At 44.5% G+C, this 27,121-nt stretch overlaps 3 protein-coding genes across 3 annotated transcripts; 2 read left to right on the top strand and 1 right to left on the bottom strand.

The window, feature by feature from the left end:
* CCR75_009530 (uncharacterized protein) lies at nt 1–1,551 on the top strand (the record flags this gene model as incomplete). The annotated part of the gene is made up of 3 exons (XM_067967569.1): nt 1–361; nt 424–1,008; nt 1,189–1,551. The coding sequence occupies exons 1-3, from the start codon at nt 86–88 to the stop codon at nt 1,549–1,551; spliced, it is 1,224 nt and encodes a 407-aa protein (XP_067817231.1). The 5' UTR covers nt 1–85.
* An 11,571-nt stretch (nt 1,552–13,122) lies between these two features.
* On the top strand, nt 13,123–15,429 carry CCR75_009531 (uncharacterized protein; the record flags this gene model as incomplete). Its single annotated transcript, XM_067967570.1, has 1 exon — nt 13,123–15,429. The coding sequence occupies one exon, from the start codon at nt 13,123–13,125 to the stop codon at nt 15,427–15,429; it is 2,307 nt and encodes a 768-aa protein (XP_067817232.1).
* A 7,111-nt stretch (nt 15,430–22,540) lies between these two features.
* On the bottom strand, nt 22,541–24,150 carry CCR75_009532 (uncharacterized protein; the record flags this gene model as incomplete). The annotated part of the gene is made up of 2 exons (XM_067967571.1): nt 22,541–22,801; nt 22,876–24,150. 2 exons carry the CDS (start codon nt 24,148–24,150, stop codon nt 22,730–22,732), a joined length of 1,347 nt encoding a protein of 448 aa, XP_067817233.1. The 3' UTR covers nt 22,541–22,729.
* Nucleotides 24,151–27,121: the final 2,971 nt, after the last annotated feature.

The following is a 27,121-nucleotide window of genomic DNA, read 5'->3' as shown; positions in this document are numbered from 1 at the left end:
TTAATTTTGGCAGGAAGAAGGCCGTTTGAATGTCGCACTGGCTGCTGAGTTCAAGCGCGCAAGCCCTAGCAAGGGAAACATTGCTATGGAGCTTAACTTGCGCGAGCAGGTACAAGCGTATGCCGATGTGGGCGCCAGTATGATTTCCGTGTTGACTGAGCCGAAATGGTTCAAAGGCTCGTTAGACGACCTGATGACAGCCAGGGACGTGGTTGAAGGCATGCACCAGCGCCCTGCTATACTGCGTAAGGATTTTATTATTGACGTGTACCAGCTATTGGAAGCTCGTGTCTATGGAGCCGACTGCGTCCTGCTCATTGTGTCGTTGCTGTCTCAGGATCACCTTGTCGAGCTCATTAATGTTGGTAGCAAAATTGGCTTGATATAATAGCAGGGTTTCACGATCTTGTTTTGAGTCAACAGGCAACCCACAATCTTGGTATGTGCGCTCTGGTTGAGGTGAATAGCGTCCAGGAGCTGGACAACGCTCTAGCTGCAAAGGCTCGGCTTATTGGCGTCAACAACCGCGATCTTCGCTCATTTAAGGTGGACATGGACACAACAGCACGTGTCGCAGATGCTATTCGTGAACGGGGGCTCTCTCTTGGACGGGACGGAATTACTCTTTTTGCTCTCAGTGGCATCCGGTCGCACGCAGACGTTGTCAAGTACGAGATGTGTGGGGCTCGTGGTATTTTAATCGGCGAGTTTTTGATGAAGAGCAACAATATTGTCAAGACGGTAGAAGACCTCCTGCAGAAGGACACGTGTCGAATTGAGTCAGGTGATTTTTGTTTACCTCCTCCGCTTTCTAAAGTATGCGGCATAACCAAAGTTGAGTACGCTCTTGCGGCTTTGCGCAGCGGCGCCAATATGATAGGCATCGTCATGGTGTCAAGCTCGCCTCGCTGTGTTCAGATGGAAGAAGCCAAGGCTATTGCCAAGGCAGTGCGAAAGTACGGGGAACGCTCGGGTCCAATTCTTGCTGACATTTTAAAAACTCACCTCGTTGGCCGGAACGATTGGTTCTTTAGAAACGCCCTCGCCCTCCATGAGGCTTGTTCGCGGGCTCCTCTCCTAGTCGGAGTGTTTGCAAATAACACTGCTGCCGAAATGAATGCTGCTGCAGACGACATTGGGCTGGATTTGGTACAGCTACACGGCGACGAGGGCTTCGAAATTTGCAAGGATATTCACTTCCCTACTATTCGCACATTGCATGTGCCCGATACAGCGCTAAGCGAACGGACTGCCTATCTACAGGAGATTCAAGAAGGCCTTGCCAACTATGTTCTGCTTGATACGACCGTGAAAGGCCAGCAAGGTGGCACCGGCGTTACATTTGACTGGAAAATTGCAGCCACATTCGCCCACGCACGGGTACCGTGCCTCATGGCTGGTGGTCTGACTCCTAATAATGTGCAGATGGCTATCTCCGCGGGTCTACCTATTGGTGTTGATGTCAGTACCGGCGTGGAAGTGAGTAAATCTCCTGGGGTGAAGGACCTTAATAAAATGGCTGCATTTTTGAAAGCTGTCAAAAACTCTTGAATATTTTGCTGAGGATCGCCGGGGTGGAAACGTTGGAATATAAAGAACCTTTAATTCTTGAAAACTGTGACTGCACCATGCAATTGCGTTGTAGTAAATCACGCACTAATGTCGATGGTATTTTTGATATAAGATTTGTCTTATTTTCACACCGCTATTACAGATGCTGCTGCAGATAGAAGCCCAAGACATAACATCACACTTGTGTTAAGACTCTGAGCGAGTGTTGATAGGAATTTTCAATTCGAATAGGCCAAAACTCTTACCATCACGACGTAAACTCGTCCTATTTCCCGCTAGTACATCACAAGCTTCCCGACCGACAATGAGGCTCATCGCCTTAACGACAAAAGATTGGCAGTGGACTTGCAGTATTTTAAGCCTGCTGTTTTAAAGCTCGTGACGCATTTCGCCTGAAGTAAGCTGTCACATGTTCGCATGTCGGACTATAAAATCGAAAATAAACGACAGTATAAGCAGCAACTCGTACAATGCGAAGGACGCGTGTGCTTAGACTCGTGTGTCAAAGGAGTGTCGCTACTGTTGGTATCTACGCTAATTTCATGCTTACAGTCGCAACATCTTTGAGCTCCAAGATCAGCCTTATTAAAGATTTAAGCAACACTTTAGCTAGCACGAATGTCGTTCAATGACGATGTTAAGATTGTCAAGGAATCCTTTGCGCGACTACTAAATTTAATTAATTTTCGTGCCAATCTCTGTGAAAATTGGCTCAGTGGTTAAATTCGATGTTGCTATTCTCATCGCGTGAGTTCAAATCCCCTTCCCGTCAATATATATAATATACTTGAATATGATGCATTCTTCGAAGCCCGGTGTGTCTGTACAATTAGACTATGGATCGGTTCAAAATGAGTGCAATATAACTGTCAGTGTGTCAGGGTGTCAGAGCTGAGTAATGGTCAATAAAGGCAATTAAATCTCAGAATCTGCCAATCGACACACCTACATATTTTGCAGTTCGAACGTAGAACCTCCATGATGTCGTTTAGGGTTTACCGTCAACAACTGTAACGGGGCTGGTAAATCGTTAATTTGGTACTATTCACATAATGGGTTAAAATAACACATTTTCCTATTTAATATAGGTAATATTATTAAGATCCCATTTATTATAAGTAGTACGAGTGGCTGCCACCAGATAAAGATCTGGTGGCCGAAATCTATTTCAAATGTAATGAGTGTCACGTTTTATATTTTTAAACATTAAATAGTTCAGTTTCCCTTTTGATCTTAAGTGTCTAGTGTCTTTCTAAGGCTTGCGTTGCGATCGGTGAGAGTAATAAGCCTTCCTAAGGTGTATCCATGCTCGACAAAACTGCTGAGTTATTTTTAAAAGACTCGTTTAATTGAAGCCTTAAACCTTCGGCGCGAGGATCGATAATTTTAGGTTTTTTTGAAGTGTGACGCACTAAGCGAAAAAAATAGTCAGCCATTTTCTCATCATTCAGCAGCGCCTATTTCTGACCAAATGCCGATACTTCGTAACTCAATCATTTCAAAAATCCGACTTCAATATCCAAGATTAAATGTAGAATTGGGCGGCCGCGCAACCAGCTAGGTGTTCTTCGATTGTATAAGTAAAGCAACATCGAGAGTAGTGGATTTCACGGACGGCAGAGTATCCCACTTATTCTACACCTCCTAGCCCTTTCAAATGTAATAGCTATAAGCTGCATAAAACTCTGTGATCGGATCTTACTACAAAGACGTGAATTTAAAAAAACAGCAACTTTTTCGTAACAGATGACACGGTGGAACAGACACATTTCGTTATATGGGGACGTAGACTTTAACTACTATAATGAATGAATTAAAACGAACTCGCTGACAGTCAGCTGTGAAAGGCATCGTGAAATTATTCGCCTATAAACTGAGCGCAAGCTTTGTTTTTATCAGTAATCATTCTCGTTAGTGTAGTGGTTAGTTAAACGTCCTGACCCGAAATAAATCTCAGGACGGGAAGTTCAAGATATGGCCTCCGGTTGGTAATAAGTGCAATCTTTTCAGCTCCTTTGCTGCATGTATGGTTCGCCGAGCGTTGACCGGACTCATGAGCTTTAATGACCGGCATTGTAGCCTCCTATGGAACATGACAGGAAATCACCCTTCAGGTTACAGGTTTGTTGCAAAGTATTGTCAAACACTTGAACCCAAAGAATCTTATATACAACAGGCTCGCATGCTATCCATAACATAAGACACCTGAAGGCACACACGACCGTGTCAAACGCCAGCTTGTCTTGACCCCACGCTTTCTCAGACATCATAGGCCAATCGCAATTCATAGGCACGACTCCTACACCTTCTACACCTTCATCAAGATCTTCATCACAGACAGACAATTCCGGGACTGCTGGAAGGAGAAGGACAGCGCGTTTGACCTCAGTATGGGCGTACCAGAATTAAATTTAAAACGTTTTTATTTAAATCTGGTATGGCCCATATTATATGTATCAGCGTTGGCCGAATGCCTTCTTTGCCGCTTCTATTAAATTTGGTATGCAACACAAAATTAGCAATGTAAATAGGATGTGAAGCACCAGGGGTATGTTGATTTTGTACAATGTGGGAAGCTATAACGAATACATGTAGTAGGAAGGAAGGAACTGCATAACAAAGATAATGAACGTCGGCCCCAAAAACTACGTTGCGGACGGAAGCTGGTTCTAGGATAATGTTGCACTCAATCAGAAGGTCTAAACACACGTATTTAAAAATGTAAATATGGTGTTCTACGATATGGCTGATGAAGACGAGCACTGGGATGTGGCATGTGGACGCATCAAGGCGGTGATGTAAAGTTAAAGTTGGCTAGAATATGGGGGAATGAGCAAAAATTCGTTGAACAATCTAATGTCGCTGTCAACAAAATCTTGCAGAGAATGCAAACCGGACGTCGACGGATTTCTTACACAGTGCAATGACTGAGGAGGAAGTATGCCAAGCATCATGTCAATGAGGACAATGAAGTCTTCTCGGTAAAATGAGAAACGAGAAGCTTAAACTGGCTGGCTTGAGTCAAAACGTCTAAGTCACCACGATGATGATGTCCGCGCTTTAAAATTTGCAGGCAAAGATAGCTACTTATTTCTAAGTGACATAGAAAAGAGTGCGGTCGAACGAATGAGTTTGACCGTAGGGAACGATGCCATCCTGGCCATGCTGTCCGGTTTGGACAGAGATGCCTTCCATTCAGCCATCGCCATGTTCATGCAACATGAACTTGATGAGGCGAAAGAGAAGGTAGCCTTGCTAAATCAGCAAGGCTCCTAACAGGCATAACTGTTGAGGTTACAACAGGTACAGACCCCTGTACCTGGGATTGCGCACACGCGTCGTCCCGAAACCTATAAGGTAGACATCTCTAAGTATAGGGGAGTCGAAGAAGACTCCCTCTTAAGCTGGTTTGTCGAGTTGGACGATGCCATAAGGCAATGTGCTCAGTCAAATTTGGCAGGTCGTGCCAAAACTTGGGCACTAGGCCTTATGTTGCGTGACCCATATGTCTTTGGGTCGCTAGAGGCTTTTAAAGCCCGGCTCAAACAGATGTTTGAGTCGCCTAGGGCTGAGTTCAGAGCTCGATCAGAGCTTCTGAAACTCAAGCAAGGCAAGCGTGATGTTCACGCTTATGTCCAGCATGTACGACTCTTAGTGTGTTGTATTACAATCAACCCAGTTCATAAACACACGTTGATTACGGTGTTCATGCAAGGTCTTACGGATGGTCCGGTAAAGACCCACCTGTTCCGCTTGGAACTCGATAAGCTTGAAGAAGCAATATCCGTTGCGGAACAGGAGGACTATAGCTTAACACAGGCTCAAGCTAGTTCGTCATCATATCGTCCTCCAAGACGACACGAGCTTGGACGTTTAGAACCTATGGACCTCTCTTATGTTGAAAGCGAGAAACCTCGCTTTTCGAACAATAAGCGCTTGCTGAAATGCAATCGCTGTCAAACGTTAGGACACTTCGCTCATGAGTAAAGTGCCCCACGCCCAGTACCGAGAGGTACTGAACGTAATTATGGACCGAATGCCAAAAAAGCAACGGTCGGGGTCAGTAGGAGCGCAACGCCCTATTGATCCAGCAATCTCGAGAGAATTTGCAAATCTTTTGACTAAAGTTGCCCCAGACACACAATCATTATGTGTCTCTGCACCTGGCGATGAGGTATCCCTCATCACCGTGCTGTTAAAAGTGACAAATGATTTGTCACTCAGAGCCCTAGTGGGCTGCGTAGCGTCGAATAACTTTATTCGTCGCCAGTCGCTAGACGTTCGTAGGCTCAAATATTTTGAGCGCGACATCCCTCCAACGAGGATGACGGTGCCTCTAGCGACAGGCGCATCGATAACAGTAATGAAACACATAGCGAAATTTCACTACACGTTAAACGATTTACAGTACGATGATGATTTCATCGTACTGTATTTGATGACAGATTTGATGTCATCCTAGGATTACCTTGACTCAGAAAATATGAGCCAAGAATCAGCTGGCAGCATCGCTCCGTAAAGATGCCTACCACTTGTTCATCAGATGGCCATCTGATGAACGTCTTGGAGATGCCCACAAGCGTGTGGATGTGCTACGGGTGAGTGCGATGGCCTCACTTGTGGTACGGGCGTTAGTACGACTGCACGAGATCACAGTGTGATTACTAATACACCCGGTGGAGTCAGCTTCCGGCGGCTGTGCGAATGCAGAGGCAGCGCCGAAGGTCCACCACTCGTATAAGTCGAGTGGATTGAGACATGAATGTACGCCTAGCGGGCGACATTCAAGGAAGATACCGGTTCTCCAAAATGGACAATACGATGATCCTAGGTCGAGTAGAGAGTCGACCGTAGAGGACCCAACTGTGATAGCGCAATCAAGTCGGAAGACGTTGAGGGAATAATTCCTCACGTAATTGAGGAAAACTCTCCTCAAATAGTTAATGCTGAAGTGACTAGACTTCCGAGGGATTGATCCCTCGGCAGTCTGTGGTTAAATCACAGGAAGAAACCGAGACATTGAATGTCTTGGTTGATGACGGATCAAGAGTAGGCGCTTATACTCTTGATCTGTATGTCTGTATGCCCCTCCGAAGTTTACTTCGGAGATAACTCAATACCAACCGTAGAACCCAAGCGGTTCCTGAGAGATATGCGTAGTGGTAGAATCAAGCAGATCTGCGTACTCGTCAAAGAGGACGAATACGTAACCGATTTTTGGTCAGCGGTAATTTTTGCAGAGAACGAACACGTTCTCAGCAGCTCATCGACGGACGAAAGTTTTCTCGATGTGAAAACTCGGATTGATAGATATACTACTCAATCCTGGGAGTCATTCTAGTTTAAGGAGGGGAGGGACTTGCACGAGCAAAGCCATTTCTGGCTCATGCTCATAACGCGTCGAAGTTACCAACGACGCGAATGACGTCGATGTCGAAGCAATTGACATCGAAGATGAGAAAGATCTCATGGCAGTGCGCACAAACCGCACTGAAAAAGACAAAGCAATTGAGTCAGCAGAGGAATTTCTGCTTGCTCGAGAATCAGTAATCTGTTTCGTACAGGATTCCATTTGTACCGCAGTGGACTGTCAGAAACGGAACGCAGACAAACATGGAAGAGCAATTAATCTTTCATTTAAAATTAATGACCTAGTACTACTCTCTACGGTAAACTTATTTAAGCGTGTAGTCACTAATGTGGGTAGCAGTAAACTACTACCCAAGTTCATTGAGCCTTTCCGTGTACTGCATCGCAGAGGCAACGCGTACACAATATAATTGCCACGAAGGATGCGAACGCATCCTACAATTTACGTTGGTCGGTTCCGTACGTACCATCAGTACGCGGTTTCTTCCGAGGACGGATCTGACCACCCTTTTCAAGAATCCGTAAAAAATTCTCCTGGCGACGAATATTTTAGGGATTCTTGAAAAGGGTGGTCAGATTCTCATGTTGAATCTGAAGGTGTAGGAGTCGTGCCTACTGGATTAAGTGGATTGCGATTGGTCTATATATTCCGGGACAGCGTGAGGGGGAGACAAGTGTCGTTTGACGCTGTGATGTGTGCTTTCAAGCGTAATGTATCTTAAGAGCTCGTGCGCCCCGCGAAAACGGGAAAGTTTGCACGTTGTGACAGATTATACTTAGCATAGCTGTAGATAACTGTAAAATGACATTTGTGCATCTTAACTTTTCTTTGCCTATGCCAGACGCTTTGCATAAGATAGCCTAAAAGGTTAAGCGTTGTAAGAAAAAGTAATTGAATCACTAAGTGTGACCAAAACCTTGATAGGACGGACAAAACTAACTGCACAAATCCATAGATTTATGCCTAGGCCTGCGTTTGCATCATTACTACGATGGATGATTGCACCGAGCTCGTTGACTTGTATCTTTGGAGGTCGACTACGAATGCGAGTTGGACGAAATAACCGACTCGGGGAGAAATGAACAGTCGCCTGATCATCGTCAGGCGGCTAACGATGAGCCTTCGAATGAGGGGGCTCATTCCGGTAGACGTGATGGTAGCATTCGCTACAGCATGTTCGGTTCCGACGATGAGGATGATTCCTCATCGCCAGCACCGTCTTTCGTGCCGTCACTCCCACGTATTTCTGTGCGTGGTGATGACGATGGCGTAAGCCATCGTAATAAAAGTTCTTGTGGTACCCCTGCTTCAGTGGGTACCACTCAGGGGATCGTAGACGTTAAAATATCTCGTCTTGCCCCTGAGAAGAAGCCGTGGCTTTTGCCCAAACAGCTTATTAATAGCTTGTCTGGAGAGACTACTCCTCACAATAAATATCCCATATTTATTGCGTCAAAGTTACGTGGCCTTAATCCCAGCGCAACGACTTTCGCGCTGAGAAAGATTTTTATCTCGATGCTTTTTTAAGCATCGATGGTATAGTGGCAACGACAAGCGAGATAAAGTCTCGCTCATGCAAGCCTGGAGCGCGTTCATTCGCAATGTCAAAGACAATGGACGCGAAGCCTGGATTCAAAGACTTAACGCGATTCGCGTTAAGTTCGAAAAATGAACTCCAACCGGCGCAAGATTTAAACTGCATTGGTTGTCACGAATGGTTGTGGACAAGAAGGGAAAATTAGATCCGACACATATGTTAGATGTAGTGTCGAAATCGACAAACTCGATCACATCCTCAATGATTCGGAGGAGGGAATTGATCACGAGCGCGGTAAGCGTCGCTCGTTGCAGCAGACGGTGCAGGCTCACTATATCGAACGGTTGGAAGACCGTTCGTAGAGTGTGTACTCCATGTTGGAGTACGAACGGAAGTATCACGCTCTTCGTGATAAGCTATCTTCCGCTCATTGCAGTTTCGAGGATCTTCGGACCCGGCATGAGAACATCCAGATTGAACATGAGAATCTGACCACCCTTCTCAAGAATCCCTAAAATATTCGTGGCCAGAAGAATTTTTATAGGGATTCTTGAAAAGGGGGGTCAGATCCGTCCTCGAAGAAACCGCGTACTGATGGTACGAACGGAACCGACCAACGTAAATTGTAGGATGCGTTCGCATCCTTCGTGGCAATTATATTGTGTACGCATTGCCTCTGTGATGCGATACACGGAAAGGCTTAATGAACTTGGGTAGTAGTTTACTGCTACCCACATTAGTGACTACACGCTTAAATAAGTTTACCGTAGAGAGTAGTACTAGGTCATTAATTTTAAATGAAAGATTAACTACTCTTCCATGTTTGTCTGCGTTCCGTTTCTGACAGTCCACTGCGGTACAAACGGAATCCTGTACGAAACGGATTACTGATTCTCGAGCAAGCAGAGATTCCTCTGCTGACTCATTTGTTTTGTCTTTCTCAGTACGCTTTGTGTGCACTGCCATGAGATCTTTCTCATCTTCGATGTCGATCGCTTCGCCATCGACGTCATTCGCGTCGTTGGTAACTTCGACGCGTTATGAGCATGAGCCAGAATTGGCTTTGCTCGTGCGACTCCCCCCCCTTAAACTAGAAGATCTCTCTAATTGGGTGGGTACGCGTGGATGGCGTAAGCTATTCACGAAGAATGGTGTATGCGTCTACAACGCATACACCGAATTATTGATAGCGAATTCGACCATCGATAAAAACTCGTTCCAATTCGGATACGGTTGGACGTAACCTCGAAGTATCTCTTCGAGGACGCGACATACGCCATTCGTCTGATCATCTGTCTCTGGATGATCAGAAGTTGACATGGAGAGATCGGAACACGGATTGCCAAAACTCCGCCGTAAACCGTGGATCTCTATCGGAGACCAGTTCGCGGGGTAAACCGTGGGGTTTGAATACCGTGTCGATAAAGACACGGGCACAGCCCGGAGTCGTGATCGACTCTGGTATTGCAACAAGATGTACCATCTTGCTAAAACTGTCTACAAAAACAAGGATTCCATTTTTTCTGTGATCGTCTTCGGGAAATCCGAAGACGAAGTCCATTGATTCAGACTGTCAAATTTCTGCCGGAAGTGGTAGAGGTTAGGGAAGTGCAATGGATGAAGGGCTAGGCTTCACCCGTTGAAATACCTCGCAAGCACAAATGTGCTTGCGCACGAATTGATACTGGCAGAGCCAGTAAAAGTCGCGACTTACTGTGAGATAAGGTTTCTCACGTCCACGATGCCCACTTGTTGGTGCATCGTGACACTCATACATGACGCGCAAGCGCAAATCATTGTGAGTTGGGACGACGATACGTGGAGTGTCGCCGGCAACGGCTGTGTAATACAATAAGCCGTTACGTGTTTTGTATCGATCGGATGACGATTGACATTAAGCCGGTAAATCTTTATAAGATTTATCGGATGTATTCATCAGATGATCCATCAAACATAGAAGCTCCTTATCCTCTTTGTAGGCTTTTTTATGTCATTAACTAAGGTTGACGACGGAACACTCGTAGTGAGTGTTGCAACAGTAGGATTATATTCACTGTTGGAGTGCACTGCTGACTCGAAATCGGGTCGGCGTAATAACGCATCAGCGACGAGATTAAGTCGTCCAGGTTTATATTCGACGGAGTAGTTATACTCCGCAAAGAAGGATAGCCACTTCACCATTATTTGCGAGTGGTGTGGGCTATTTACGGCCGTGCGTAAAGACGCATGGTCCGTATATACGATGAACGGTCTATCTTCATGGAGATAGACCCTAACCTTAGCCAGTGCATATTTCATGGCAAGGAGTTCCTTGTCATGCACCGGGTAATTGCGTTCAGCTGGCTGCAGCTGACGCGAATGGTACCAGACGACGCGCTGCGCGCCGTCCGTATCGTATCGCATTAACGCATAGCCGATTGCGATATCGCTGGCGTCACAGACCACATGGAATGGTCTGTCTTGATCTGCAATCGCCAAGATGGGCGATTGCATCAAGCTTTGCTTGATTCCTTCAAACGAACGCTGACAATCAGCGTTCCATAGTCATTTCTCGTCTTTTATCAAGAGACGAGAGAGATGAACTGTCATCTCGGCAGAATTGCGTGAGTACTTGTGCAAGTACGCCGCTAATCAAAGGAACTTTCTAAGTCCCTTGACATCGAATGGAACTGGCCAGTCGGTATTTGCCCTGATCTTTTCGTAATTAGGACGCACGCCGTGTCAGTGGCCACTGCTTCATGACACAATATCTCGAGCCCGGTTTGAGCTCGATCTCATGTCGGATGCCTTTAGCCTTAGGCTACTCGCACGGAACTGCTTTGGGGAATACATCTTTGAATTCAATCAAATCTTTGTATAAAGAATTTGTCTAAAGTTACTCAGAGGATGGAGAAGTATATCTCTCAATCCGAGTGTTCACATCGAGAACACTTTCGTCGATCAATTAGCTGCTGAAAACCCGTTTGTTCTCTACAAACTTTTTCGCTATCCGAATATCGGTTACGCATTCGTCCTCTTTGACGAAAACGCAGATCCTCTTGATTCTACCACTATGCAGATCTCTCAAGAACTGCTTGGTTTTTAGGGTTTTAATTGAGTTATCTCCGAAGTTAACATCGGAGGCGCATACAGATCAAGAGTATAAGCGCCTTTTCTTGATCCGTTATTAACCAAGACATTCAACGTCTCGGTTTCTTCCTGGTATTTGTCAATAGGCTGTCGAGGGATCAATCCCTCGGAATGCTGAATTCTAGTCAATTCAGCATTAATTATTCAAGTTTTTTTTTTCTAAAGTATGTGGGGACTTATTCCTTCAACGTCTTACCGACTGTGATTGCGCTATCACAGTCGGGTCCTCTACCGTCGACTCTCTACTTGACCTAGGATCATCGTGTTGCCCCTTTTGAACAACCGGTATATTCCTTGAATGTTGCTCGCTAGACGCACATTCATGTCTCAATCCACTCGACTTATTTGAGTGGTGGACCTTCGGCGCTGCATGTGTATTCGCACAGCCGCCGGCAGCTGACTCCACAGGGTGATTAGTAATCACACTGTGATCTTGTGCAGTTGTACTAACGACCGTAGCTTAAGTAAGGCCATCGCTCTCCCTCGTAGCACATCCACACGCTTGTGAACGCTCCAAAATGTTCATTAGATGGTCATCTCATTAACAAGTGGCAGGCATCTTTACGGATCGATGCTGCCAGTTGATCCTTGGCTCATATTTTCTGAGCCAAGGCAAACCTAGGATGACATCAAATTTGTCATCCAAATCCAGTACGATGATGATTTCATCATACTGTAAATCTGTTAACGTGTAGTTAAATTTCACTACGCGTTTCGTTACTGTTATCGATGCGCCTGTTGCTAGACGCACAGCGCGAGTGGTGCCTCACGTCGCTTCACGCACACTAATACGTGCAGAGGAAGACTCTCTTTAGAACACTTTCTCTAAAGAGAGTTATAAGTAAACTGTATTTAATATAATACAGTGCTTCTGTTTCTATCTACTTAATACCAACTTAATTATAAACTAATACATAACATGTAATAAAGTCTTTTCTGTATCTCTTTTTGTGTGCGTCCAGTGCTGACGGGGGACCGCGGAGCAAGTAGATATAATGGCAAATATCTTGCAATGGATAAGCTGTTCGAAAATTACTATGTAAAGTAAAATTCTCCAACTCTACCTTTTGTTAATTAATATATTCATTAACAACCTTTTAAGTGTTAATTTCACGTAAAGATACACCTCGTTACAGGCGATTGGCGGCGTTAATTTTAACTTAAAGTAACCAGTAATATTTAGTATTATTTCCTGTAAGAGGAAAAAATATTCTTATTTTATATAAGAAGAAATAAGATAAAATGTACAAATAATTATCTTTATTAATTAGTTGACTTGATTCATCCAATGTTATCAAATTTGGAAATATTGACGCAACGAGACATTAGTTCGAAGAGTGATATAATTCAACTGTTGCACTGCGTCTCCTGTCGAACTGGAAGAAGTGGAAAGTTCTACGGAATTTCTCAGTTAAAGCTTAAATCATTAATTTCACTTTTCAATCTATGCTGTTTACAACCTCAAGGGATAATCTGCGGCGTTTAGAGTTCCCAGAAAGACAAAACACGTATAATGAAGCTCTTATGTGCCATAGTCGGAGAGAGAAGCGTATTCCCTGTGACCATTGACGAAACGAAGTCAGTGGTGGCCTTGAATGACGCTATCAAAATTAAAAACTCAAACAAAATAAAATGCGATGCTGCCGAACTCGAGCTGTACTTGGCGAGAAAGGGGAACGCGTGGCTGTCAGATAGCGAGCCGAGTGCACAGCAACTTATAAAGGGAAATGTGGATGATGACATCGAAAGTATGCTTGATTGCAAGCCATTGATGTCAACTCGGTCTATCCAGCGTTATCTAAACGAAAACCAAATGCCCGCGCCGCAGCCAAGGCAAATTCACGTGCTGGTAGTGGTCCCACGACAAATTCTCTCTATTTCGCGGAACAGCAAAACCGCGAAAACTGTGGAAAGGTATGAGACTCTTTCCAAGACACTTGCTAGTCAACAACAAGTCGAGTCACTTTCGAAAGCAATCCGCTCAATTCTCGAGAGCAAAGATGAGGTTACACCATTTGTCGTTTTGGAAAGCTCGTCTGGTATGGGAAAGACGCAAATGGCATTCAACTTGGACGCCACTGGACAATTTGATATTTATCACATAATGTGTGACAATGTCGATGATAAAGGACAAGACATTAGTGCAGCGTATGCATCACGTAGCCGCGTTTTCGAAAATTGCCTGAAAAAAGACTTTGAAATGACGAATGGGCCAAATACGGGCAGCATTATGTTATTGCAAGGTGAAAATTATTTATCTCTTTATGGCTTTATCTATGCTGCACTGCTCGAAAAAAATGAATTGGAAACAGCTGTTTGGACTCGTAACGATGTCAATCAGGCACTCAAAGATCGTGTTACGAATGGAAAAAAGCCCTTTATCTTTTTTCTAGATGATTTTCCGCGTGAAATTGATCGAAAAGCCGCATCAAACGATCGTTGGGCTTACGATAATAGACGTCGCCTTCGTCTCATGCTAAACGTATTTCGATCGTTTGGTCTTGTTGTGGTAGTCAGCTCCACGAGTGGTACGGCACGAGGTTTGACTTCGGTTTCCTCTGGATCGCGATGTCCTGCGGATTATCTGTGGTGCATAGTGCACCCACTTTTACCTCGCACCGTAATTGGCAGTGATGTTCAAATACTACCAACGGTTTTCCAAAACATTGTCGCGAATAGTCGACCGCTCTTCGCTGAGATTGCTATCCAGTATATACGGGAAAATCCGTGGAATGTCGGCAATAATACAGCAAATTACTTAAATGCACTGGTTGGACATTTGGCACCACTATTGGCCCGGAGGAAGCAAAGACGACATCACGAGTTTGAAATTGGTCAGCTATGCTTGTTGCTCTGCTCGAGTTGTCGTGTTGAAGACGGTAAATTGAATTTGATTGACAGTCATTATGCTTGCTTAGATGAAAAGAGGACATTTAGGCTGTTTCTGAAGGCAAATGGCAATTCTTACAAAGCCGACGAAGCCGAATTCGATTTTGAAGACAGAAGAAGCTGGAAATGTCGTAGTGTGTTTCCTCACCCGTCGAATGACGTCCTTCTTTACTTGACTCTGACGGGCGGTATGTCATATCGTCCGTTTGACCTTTCCTTGCGTGAGGTCTTTTTGTCAGTGCCGACTACAACAATGTATTTGCATGATACCAACGAGCCTATGGACGAGAAGCAGCGTTTCGAAGTGTTCGTGTTCGCGGCTGTCGTGTTGGCGAGTCATGTTGCCGGACTTGGTGGGGTGGCATTCCCGACATTTTTGGGTCGGCTTTTGTACGAATTGGGCGTTAAGTCACAAGATGTGAAGATAGATTTTCCTGTAGGATTTGAGACACGCGGGAATTGGGTCGTTCCATTCTTGTCTCCTCCAAACGTAAAATGGCCAGCTTGGCTGCTTAATGACGAATTAAAGTTGGACAATTTCGTCCAAACTGCCAACAGTGAAACGATCGACTTTCGTATTGATTCCGGGCTGATATCTGGCGAATGCAACGACGAGGAGCAGCCTCTGTCGCTCGAGACAATAAGAAAGATTCTGTCGCGTGTACCGGCTGAATCCAAACTGCATTTGGTAGTGACGAGGGGATTGCAGAAAGAATATTTTATAAGGGAAGAAACATATGCAGCATTTGTGCGAGAACACAATTTGGCAACAATGGATGTCTATCGCGTTTCATGTGGTTCGAAGCTAGAGGAAATTGTTGGGATAGAGAATCAAGAATTGCACAAAGTACAGTGCATGGATGATGGTAGCACGAAGCACTGTGAAAAAAAGCTCGTCATTTTCGTTGAGATTGGCAATGGAAGAATCTAGTCTCCAGAATTCGATTTGCATGCTGTTTGCGTTATAATCAATACTACTTGTTTTGACGTACATTCCATACAAATGCCGACTATATCGTAGGGAAAGTTTTTTTTACCTCTTTCGTTAAGCTGGTTTTTACGATATAATACATTCTTTCTCTAAAATACTACGAAGACACCGTTATGAACAATTAATGCGCCTAGGTTGGAATAATAAAAAAAAACTTGTCCCATTATATCATCAATTATTATTGAAAAATAAATGAAATTTAAATTAATTGATAATAATAATAATTCAATAGACATTTAGATAATTTATTTGACGCAAACTCCGAAGCGTGTAATCTTCGACAGGAGCTTGCTGCTCAATATAAGGCGAAGCAACGATGTAACGAGTTGTATCGTTAAATAAGTATTATTTTCTAAAAGAGGAATAAGTAATATTATGTTCCATGAACAGAAATACGATAAAAAGTACTAATAAATATCTTTTTTGATTAGTTCCTAAATTAAAAAATTTGGTAATATCGAGGCAATAAGACATTAATTCTATTGATTGGTGTTGATTCAAGTTTTAATCAAACGCGCCAATCATTACAAGACACGATTGTGGGGTGCGCAATTTTATGACTCTCACGTCCGTATTTCCGTCCATAGCCCAGCTATGAACGAAAACATCGTCGAAATAACTTTGTGCGAATTCATGCACGGGTCTTAACAGATTCAGTACGCATATGTTGAATGTTGGGGGGGGCCCTTACTAAGCCCCTGTGGTATTACTAGCCATTCCTAGAGCATCCCACTGGGAGTGCTCACTGCTGTGTACGGGATGTCCCGTATATATTTTTCAAGTCGAGGCCGTCCTTGTCCTTGAAATATTTCACAGCCGCTGAATTCCTTGAGATCAGCAGAAGCTAAGGAATCAAAGCCTGCATCGATCGCTGTGCTACTCGCCCTTTAATCGAACTTATAACCTGTTGAGGTATGCTTTGCATGCATAGGAGGCGCCATACATAGTAAGTTACATATATAATAAATTCAGAAGAAGCTTGCGAACAAAACCACATACATTAATACAGTTTTACTTTTTCTCTATTCTTACGCCTTAAACTAGACCTTAAGCTAATTTACCTTAGCTTTATAAGAAACCTTTCTCTGTACCTTTTTGTACGTGAAGTTTCGAGGAACCGCACCTTCACTGTAATCAGTAGGTTGACTAGTACTGTTATTATTACTAGCAAAGGTGCCTAGTTACAAATGACCGGATAAGGTTAAAAAAAGCCTTCAAGAAAAAGAGGAACGCAGGCGTTTACCTAGAACTGTTCGGTTGACTTTGAACAATTGTATTAAGGACCTGATGCACTTGATTCACAAAAAAGCTTCATTAGACCAGTCTGGCGTAAACACAATGCAATTGGTGTGAATCCTTAGTCAATTCAAGATGCCGTGATTGAAAAAAATGATCTTCTCAGCATGTGCCAATAATTGCTCGAGCAGCGCGTCTTCTACACCAACTTCATGCTTTACAACTATGCCGCGGTTGGTCCTCTTTAAGAGCAACTTAACTCGTTGGTCTGGTAGGACCATTGATCGATATCAACTTTCATTTTTGACTCATCCAGACTTCACAAGTCTAGTGACGACAAAACGGAATTCTTCATTGATACCGTTTCCAGCATCGACGGTACACATGTAAGCGGGCAAAGGATGTCACTCCTTCGTTCCAAGCTTGGGAAGCATTCGTACAGAGTGATCGTAGCACCGGCCGCGAGGTCTGGCATGAAAACCCGGTTTATTCTCCGTGACCGGTTCGATAAAAAAACCGTAAGCGGTGCACGCTTGAAGCCGCACCGATTGTTTAAAGAGGCATGAATACCTTGCCTCTCGTGGGGGAGTGATGCCATGCTGATTTAAAGGCGCAGGTCATGCCTCAAGGAGGCATTGTCCCTTGAAAAACCACATTGAAGGGCGATCATTTCTTGTGAGATGCGCAAAAGATTGAAAACTTACGAGCGCGGGAAGCGCTCGTTTTCTGATGGACCCTCTGTCTAGGAAAATTAGTCTTGTCGTACTGTGCGACGAGACTCGGAACGTCCATCTTCAATTGGAAACAAGGTTCTCAACGACCATGCGAGGTGGATACCCCTGCCAACGAACGAAGTAATTCGCTCGAACCCTTTTCACCTAGCGGTGGTTTAGGAGGCGTTCAACAAGGAAACGCTTTTCACCACTCGAATCCGTCAATGAATGTGGAGAGGAAGTAAAAATCGGGTCGTCTCGTTCGCCAAACACGTGACTTAGATCGTGTCGTCCATTATTTACGGGAGGACATGGAACAATTCTGTCGTCGCTGAAACGCGACGACGGTTGACGGTATTTCCCTCGAACAGTTGCAGAACGATGCGCAAGTTGCGGTCGAACAACTTGCGAATGAAAGGACACACGGACCGATATACTTGAGCAGTAATTTACTGCCCACATTCGTCACTACATGTTTTGGAAGGTTTCCGTATCCAGTAGGACTAGATCGTGAACTTTAAATGAATGAGCGTTTAAGCTCCTGCCTGAGGGCCATTTCTGTCGATCCACCGCATGAGCGATGAAAATTTTGTACGAAACGAACCACAGTTTCTCTACTTTGCAGAAATTCTCCTGCTGACAGGTTTTGTTTTTGTCTTCAGTGCGATAGATTGCACGGCGGAGATGTCATTCTCCTCTTTACTGAGAGCATTATTGTTCTAGAAAATGTTTTTGGTTTTGTTCCTGAGTCTTTTAGCATCGTTATCAAGGCCAGCAATAACATTATTGGAATTGCTGAGTTTGGCCACATTACCGTTGATTAGATCAACATTGGTATCTTTCATATTGACCTTAGGGCTAATGCGTGATGAGCAAGAGCTAGAAGGTTCTTTGCTCGTGCGAGTCCTCCCCTAATATAAGAGATACTCCTATACAAGGTGTGTATGAGAGGATGGCTTAAACCGTTCACAAAAAACGGTGTATGCTTTGTAGAAGGATGCACTGTATTGTTTATGGCAAATTCTACCATCGGCAAGAACTCGCCTCAAATCTAAGAAGAATGGACGTTTCCGCGAAGTATCTCTTCGAGACTACGGTTTGCCCGCTCCGTCGGACGATCTGTTTCAGGATTGTTAAAAGTTGACATTTTGAACTGCCTTTTAGTGATTTAAACAAAATTTGAAAAACCTCCGCCGTTGATCTAGAGACTCTATTTAAGACCAGTTCGGAAGGTAATCCATGGAGTCGAAATAGCGTGTCAACAAAGACACAAGCACAGCCTTTGGATGTGATCGACTTTAGGACGGCACCAAGATGTACCATCTTGCTAAAACGGTCAACAAAAACAAGAATATTATTATTTTTGTGGGTGTCTTCGGGGAATTCGATGACGAAGTCCATAGATACGGACTGCCAACACTCTATCGGAACAGGCAGAACGGAGCACGGGGTGAAGCACAAGGCTTCATTCGATGACAAACTTCGCAAGCAGGTATGTACTTGCGGACGAGCTCATAGTGGCGTGGCCAGTAAAAGTCGCGACTTACTGTGAGATAAGGTTTCTCACGTCCACGATGCCCACTTGTTGGTGCATCGTGACACTCATACATGACGCGCAAGCGCAAATCATTGTGAGTTGGGACGACGATACGTGGAGTGTCGCCGGCAACGGCTGTGTAATACAATAAGCCGTTACGTGTTTTGTATCGATCGGATGACGATTGACATTAAGCCGGTAAATCTTTATAAGATTTATCGGATGTATTCATCAGATGATCCATCAAACATAGAAGCTCCTTATCCTCTTTGTAGGCTTTTTTATGTCATTAACTAAGGTTGACGACGGAACACTCGTAGTGAGTGTTGCAACAGTAGGATTATATTCACTGTTGGAGTGCACTGCTGACTCGAAATCGGGTCGGCGTAATAACGCATCAGCGACGAGATTAAGTCGTCCAGGTTTATATTCGACGGAGTAGTTATACTCCGCAAAGAAGGATAGCCACTTCACCATTATTTGCGAGTGGTGTGGGCTATTTACGGCCGTGCGTAAAGACGCATGGTCCGTATATACGATGAACGGTCTATCTTCATGGAGATAGACCCTAACCTTAGCCAGTGCATATTTCATGGCAAGGAGTTCCTTGTCATGCACCGGGTAATTGCGTTCAGCTGGCTGCAGCTGACGCGAATGGTACCAGACGACGCGCTGCGCGCCGTCCGTATCGTATCGCATTAACGCATAGCCGATTGCGATATCGCTGGCGTCACAGACCACATGGAATGGTCTGTCTTGATCTGCAATCGCCAAGATGGGCGATTGCATCAAGCTTTGCTTGATTCCTTCAAACGAACGCTGACAATCAGCGTTCCATAGTCATTTCTCGTCTTTTATCAAGAGACGAGAGAGATGAACTGTCATCTCGGCATCATTGCGTGAGTACTTGTGCAAGAAAGTCGCTAACCCAAGGAAATTTTTAAATCCCTTGACATCGACTGGAACTGGCCAGTCGGTCATTTCCTTGATCTTTTCGGGATCAGGGCGCACGCCGTGCTTAACGACGATGCAGCCAAGAAGTGGTGTTTCGCTTGCAGCGAATATACACTTCTTGAGATTTGCGTACAACTTATGCTTTCGCATAAGTGTAAAAACCTGACGAACGTGAGTTTAAGAACTTCCACGGCCGTCTTTCAATCCATAGCCCGGCAGTGGACGAATACATCGCCGAGATAACGGTGCGAATTCTTGCACTGGTCTCAACAGATCCGTTACGCATCTGTTTACTGTTGCAGGGGCGCTACTATGCCCCTGAGGCATCACTAGCCATTCCCAGAGCACCCCACTGGGTGTGCTCACTGCTGTGTACGGGATGTCCCGTTCACGCATATGTATCGGATAAAATCCCTTCATCAGATCCATAGACGAAAAGATGGTACTCTTAGACATACCATCAATGATTACGTCTTTTCTAGGTATCGGCGTTTGAGCCGGTACCGTTGCAGCATTCAGTTTATTGAATGCGTGCAATATCCGCCACCCTTTTGTGGCCTTTCACACACAGAAGGTTGAAGAGCTATGTGGGGAGGCTGACTCCCTTACATGGTTCGCTTTAAATCGATCGATAAATTCTTTATCGATCGCAAGTACTTGTTTACGAGGTAGTGGCCACTGCTTCATGACACAGTAACTTCGATCTCGGTTTGAGCTCGATCTCATGTCGAGTGCCTTTATCCTAAGGCAACTCGCATAGAATTGTTTCAGGGAATACAACCCTGAATTCAATCAAATTCTTGTATATAGGATTTGCTCAAGTGACTCTCAGGATTGATCAGTAGATCTCTCAATCTGAGTTTTCGCATCGAGGACACTTTCGTCCATCGATGAGCTGCTGAGAGCCCATTCGGTCTCTCTGCAACAATTACTGCTGACCGAATATCGGTCACATATTCGTCCTCTGTGACGAGTACGCAGATCTGTTTGATTCTACCACTAAGCAGATCTCTCAAGAACGGTTTAGGTTCAAGGGTTGGAAGAAATAAGCTTGGATGACAAGCAAACTCTTTCAACAGTGGCTAAAGCGATTTGTGAACAAATAAAAGCAAAGAATTGACAAGTTGCACTTCTGTACGATTATGCGCCTTCGCACATCCTTGCAGAATTAAAATCTCTATTATTGACCTGATCCCGCTCCCGCTAAAAGCAGCTTTAAAGATTCAGCCTATGGATGCTGGAATAGTCGCAGCTTTTAAACATCGCTATCACCGCTATCAGCTGCAGGACGCGCTCAATCGGGACGTACAAGGCGCAATCAATATTTGCAAAGCTGATCAGCTTACGGCAATGCGCTGGAGCAAAGCTGCGTGAGAAGAGCTGCTAGAATCGGTCATCGCTATTTGCTTTATACACACTGGACTCTTCGACAATCAAATTCAAGCGCGTACTGAAGCGGACCTCAACACAGATGTAGAAGCAATCGAAAATGAACTTTAAAATGCGATCGACGCCTTTCGTATTCGCAATTTCATGTCCGTCGCAAACCTTCTCAATCTAATCGAGGAAGCGCAGGAAGCGCACGTTGAGCTGACAGACACCGAACTGGTAGAATCGCTGTTAAACAACATAGGCAAAACAAATCTCGAGGTATTCGACGATCACGACGAGTCAGACGAAAACAATTTGCCAATTTCAGCGCAGCTGAATGCTGTGAGCGTTGTCGGACAAATGCTCAACGTCGAGAACGAAAATTAAAGAGCAACACTGAAGGTCTTGCATGATCTACAACGCAAAATTCGCGCTCAAAAAAATGCGCCAGACAATCCGAGATGGTTGGTTTGGAAGAGATATAGACCTTTTCCAGATGATATCGGTAAAGGCTACAGGAACGACTAAGCAGATCAAAAGGTATTGATTAGCGGAGGATATTGTTTTTTGGAGGATCATTTATCGGAGGTTAGACTGTTAAATGGACCAAACAGAATTTTAGCTGAAATGATTTTGTTAATCCTGATGGTTAGAACAAATGACCAAACCGGATTTAAAGCTGAAATGTTTCGTTAAGCCTGATGGTTAGGACAAATGCGCTGTCTTTCTCCTTCGACCAGTTTTGGAACTTTCTGTCATCGATATAGATCTCGATGAAGCTGCAGAAGGTGTAGGAGTCGTGGCGACTGGATTTAGTAAAATGAGATTGTTCTATGATGTCCAAGACAGCGTGAGGGCAGGACAAGTGTTGTTTGACGCTGTGACGTGTGCTCCAGACTTATTATGTCGTAGGTAGCGGTGAGCCCCGTAAAAATGGAAAGCTTTTGCTGTTGTGAAAGCTTTTTGTTAGTATAGTGATTAGAATACCTGCTTGCTACGCAGGTGACCCGGATTCAATTTCCGGACGGGAAGTTCGAGATGTAGACTTTCGTTTGTGATAGAGGCGCCACCTTTTCAGCTGCTTTGCTGCATGGACGGCCCACCGAGCGTTTGCCGGACCCATACTGCTTCAACGACCAGCATTCCAGTTTTACGTTGCATCCAAATTTAATAGAAGCGGCAAAGCAGGCATTTGTTAGCGCTGATACAAATAATATGGACCAAACAGGAGTTTGTTTAGCTGACATGTTTTTTAAGCCGAATTGTTTAGTATTGTCCGAGAGATGCCAAGCATTACGTACCGTGAATGTTAAAATTATTGTTTTAATGCTTTTTTTAAACATTATGACAAATTGCAAAACATATTTTAGCGTCTGTAATTTGACGCGTTGGCACACAAATATACGGCTACTACGAGTATAAGAAGTCTTTAGCTTGTTCGGATCGCACTGATCACCTGTTCATTATAATACTTCGCGGCTTGATGGAGACGAGTATACATCTGAATGTACAACAAGCCAAATAAGCTAACTAGTCAGACCAAAGAAGTTTACAGCGTTTAATGACGAGACGTACCTGCTCTAAATCCTTTAGCTCCTTTTGATACTGGGATTCCTCCTCCATTATCTGAAGTTCAATCTTGCGACTCGCTTCGGTATTCAGTGTAATGCGCTGACGAACCTCATTATGCACTAGTTGCAATTTGGCTAGCTCGTTGCGAGCACTTTCCAGCACTTTCGAAGCAATAACATCCTTTGCGCGTGCTTCTTCAATGTGCCGCGAAAGCTCTCGGGTCTTGAGTTCCAAAAGTTTCTCCAAGCGCTGTCGACGCGTTATCGTCTCAGCCGTGCGAAATTGAAGCTCGTGAATGCGCTTCGATGTGCTCTTGACCTGATGCTTTACCTCTTTACAAGTCTGCATCTCCTTTTCAATCTCGTGCAGCAGCGTGAACGTCCTAGCAAGTTCTTTTTCAGCTCGCTCATAAATTTCAATAAATTCAATCACCGCTGCGTGCTTCTCCTCCAGCTCATGCAGATCGTCCTTTGCCTTTTCAAGCGTCGCGCCGATTGCCTTCAACTCTCTTCTCACTCGATCAGGGGACGTAACGATCAATACTTTAAGCTTCTCAATTGTTTCTTCAGCCTCGACCTTGTTAAAGCGAACAGACGACACGTCGTCTTCCATCTTTGCACGCTTGCCTTTTAGCTCATCTGTCTCAACCCGCATCACAGCTTGCTGCTTATTTAGCACATTGATCTCTTTCTCTAAACTACTGACCTCATCTTGGAGCTGTAGTCGCGCAGGTTCCTCAGCTTTCTGCTCCTCAAGCAACTGATCTAGCTCTCGCTTCAGCACCGTATTTTCCTCCTGTAGTGCCTTCTTTTGAGCCAGTAGCTCATCGGTTTGGCTCGTGATTTTACTAAAGGTGACGAGTCGCTCATCACGAAACTTGCCAAAATTGATGAGGGCGCTAAGCTGACGTCTTACGCGCTTGGGCGTTGGATTCAACACGTCGCGCAGTCCGAAATCGTCCACACCACTGGCCCCAAGCAGTCGCTGGGCTGTGCGATAAAACGTAAGTTCAGGGACGGACTCAGAGTGAAGTTCTGGATAAGTGAGGGTTGGCAATCCCGGGAAGGCTATCTGCGCCATATCTTCGCGCGTTATGCCCATGATGCTTTCAATAAACGCTTCGAGTACCTTGCGCACAGCACCTACATCGCACGCACGAATTTCATCTTCAGACACCGGAACGCGCATGTCGCGAAGACATGCAAAGATTTCACGAGGCTTAAGCAAGGGGAACGAGTACACGCCCGCACCCGAGGAAGAGCTCATGCTTTGTGCCATTAAAGAAACTTGATAGCTCACTTTTGATAAGGCTGACCTCAAATTTAGGTCAGTTCTGTAATATTGAAATGTAAAGCAAATTATTAACTGACAATAATTTTACACTCCTTAATGTTTTCTCTTATAGAAAATTATATTTATTATTATTTTTATAGAAATAATATTCATGCAACAGGACTCCACGTTACGGTAGTATATATTTCTTAGTTTAGTTGAGGTGGGACTATGCATTCCCTATGCAACGGGGCACTACTGACTTGTACTGAGTGGTGGCTCACGTCACTTCACGTACTCTTGTACGTGAAGTACGTGGAGGAGAGGAAGACTTTCTTCAAAACACTTGCTTTAAAGAGGGTCAATTAAAAACTGTATTTAATATCATTAAGTTCTTCTATTTCTATCTATTTAATACTTGCTTAATTATAAACTAATACAAACATGTAATAAAGTCTTATCTGTCTCTCTCTTTGCGCGCGTCCAGCGCTGACTGGACCGCGGAGAAAGTAGATACAATAGTCTATATCTACCAATGGATAAGCTTTACGAATATTACTATGTAAAGTAATATTCTATCGAAATTATCAACCTTCTAGATTATATATTAATTAACAACCTTTAAGTGTTAATTTCATGTAACGATTTACCCCGTTACATCACCCTCCCTTAAACGACAATCACTATGACTGTGATTGGATAGAGTGATCACTATACGACCAATTAATTAAAACGATGTTGATTGGTCAGAAGAATTATTATTAATTCTATCGCATGGTTAACAAGTCCATGCGATATGCGAATAGTGCGGCGCCTTCGGCTGCGGTTCATGCAGCCGCGGGCGACGCATGATTGTCTCTTGCGGCAGACGTTCTGTCTACCGTAGTGTCATAATCTCCCCCAACTCTAAATGTTGCGGGTGCACGTGGTGATACACACGTGAATGCGACCCCTCTTTGGAGGTCGACTACGAATGCGAGTCGGACGAACAATGGGGAGAACATAACAGTCGCCTGATCATCGTCAGGCGGCTGACTATGAGCCTTCGAATGAGGGGGCTCATTCGAGTAGACGTGCTGGTAGCATTCGCTACAGCATGTTCGGTTCCGACGATGAGGATGATTCCTCATCGCCAGCACCGTCTCCCGTGCCGTCACCCGCATATATTTCTGTGCGTGGTGATGACGATGGCGTAAGCCATCGTAATAAAAGTTCTTGTGGTCCCAGATTCAGTGGGTACCACTCAGGGGATCGTAGACGTTAAAATGTCTCGTCTTGCCCCTGAGAAGAAGCCGTGGCTTTTGCCCGAGCAGCTAATTAATAGCTTGTCTTGAGAGACTGCTCCTCACAATAGATATCCCATATTTATTGCGACAAAGCTACATGGCCTTGATCCCAGCGAGAAAGGTGGTCGCCGCCAGATATAGATCTGGCGGCCAAAATCTACCTTCCTATATCGATACAAATACAAATAAGCTCGTAACTTTAAAATCTACATTTGTTTTTTCGTTTTTTTTTGCCGCAATTTCCAAAGTCTTTTTTATAATGGGATATCGTTGATGGCATCTGGCGCCAAAGACTAGTATGCGACATGATAGTACACAGGTCGAAGAACTTTCGCGCTGAGGAAGATTTATATCTCGATGCTTTTTTCAAGCATCGATGGTATAGTGGCAACAATAAGCGAGATAAAGTCTCGCTTATGCAAGCCTGGAGCGCGTTCATTCGCAATGTCAAAGACATTGGGCGCGAAGCCTGGATTCAAAGACTTAACGCGATTCGCGTTAAGTGTGAGAAACGAACTCCAACCGGTGCAAGTATAAATTGCATCAGTTGTCACGTGAGACAGGACTTCCATGCCTCACGTGGTGTGATCCCTATCCGTGTTGTGTTGACAACTCGAAGCGAGTAAAAGGGGATGTCTAATCCCTTTCTTCGCCCTCAGGAAGGGCTCGCATCTCTATCGAGATGCGCGATGCGATTGACGTTTTGCAATCGATTTACAAGCGCCAAGGGCGCGTGTTTTCCAATGAACCTTCTGATCCATCGGATGGGTCTCGTCATACTGATGCATACTGATACACGAGGCCCTCAACGTCAACAACCAGCTGGGAACGAGATTCCCAGCTGTCATACGAAGGTGGATAACCGCACCAGCGAACCAGATAACTCGTTCGCTGCTCCTTCACATCACGGTGGTTCTGAATACGTTCCACTAGGAAATGTCGATTACCGTGGGAATCCACCAATGTTTGTGGATGAGAAGGGAAAATTAGACCCGACCCATATGTTAGATGTAGTGTCGAAAATCAACAAACTCGATCACTTCCTCAATGATTTGGAGGAGGGACTTGATCACGAGCGCGGTAAGCGTCGCTCGTTGGAGCAGACAGTGCAGGCCTCACTGTATCGAACGGTTGGAAGACCGTTCGTAGAGTGCGTACTCCATGTTGGAGTACGAACGGAAGTATCACGCTCTTCGTGAGAGCTGTCTTTCGCTCATTGCGGTTTCGAGAATCTTCGAACCCGGCATGAGAACATCCTACAGCTTCATCGAAATCTCATCGCAGGCAGTTCCAGGACTGCTGGGAGGAGAAGGACAGCGCATTCGGCCTCATATACGCCATACCGGAATTAAAAACATTTTTATTCAAATCCGGTATGGATCATATTATTTGTATCATGTTGACCAAATACCTCCTTTGCCACTTCAATTAAATTTGGATGCAACACAAAATTAGAATGCCGGTCGTTGAAGCTGTATGAGTCCGGGCAACGCTCTGGGGGCTATACATGCAGCAAAGCAGCTGAAAATGCTGTTATTTTTTTTTACCAACGAAGGCTTGCATCTCGAAATTTCCGTCCGAGAATTGAACCTGCATCGCCCATGTAACGGGGTGTATCGTTACATGAAATTAACAATAAAAGATTGTTAATTAATATTATCCAAAAGGTAGATAATATTTGGAGGAAATTA

The sequence above is a fragment of the Bremia lactucae genome, linkage group LG3 (assembly GCF_004359215.1).
Source record: "Bremia lactucae strain SF5 linkage group LG3, whole genome shotgun sequence".
Lineage (NCBI taxonomy): Eukaryota > Oomycota > Peronosporomycetes > Peronosporales > Peronosporaceae > Bremia > Bremia lactucae.
This window is presented reverse-complemented; position numbering and strand designations above follow the sequence as displayed.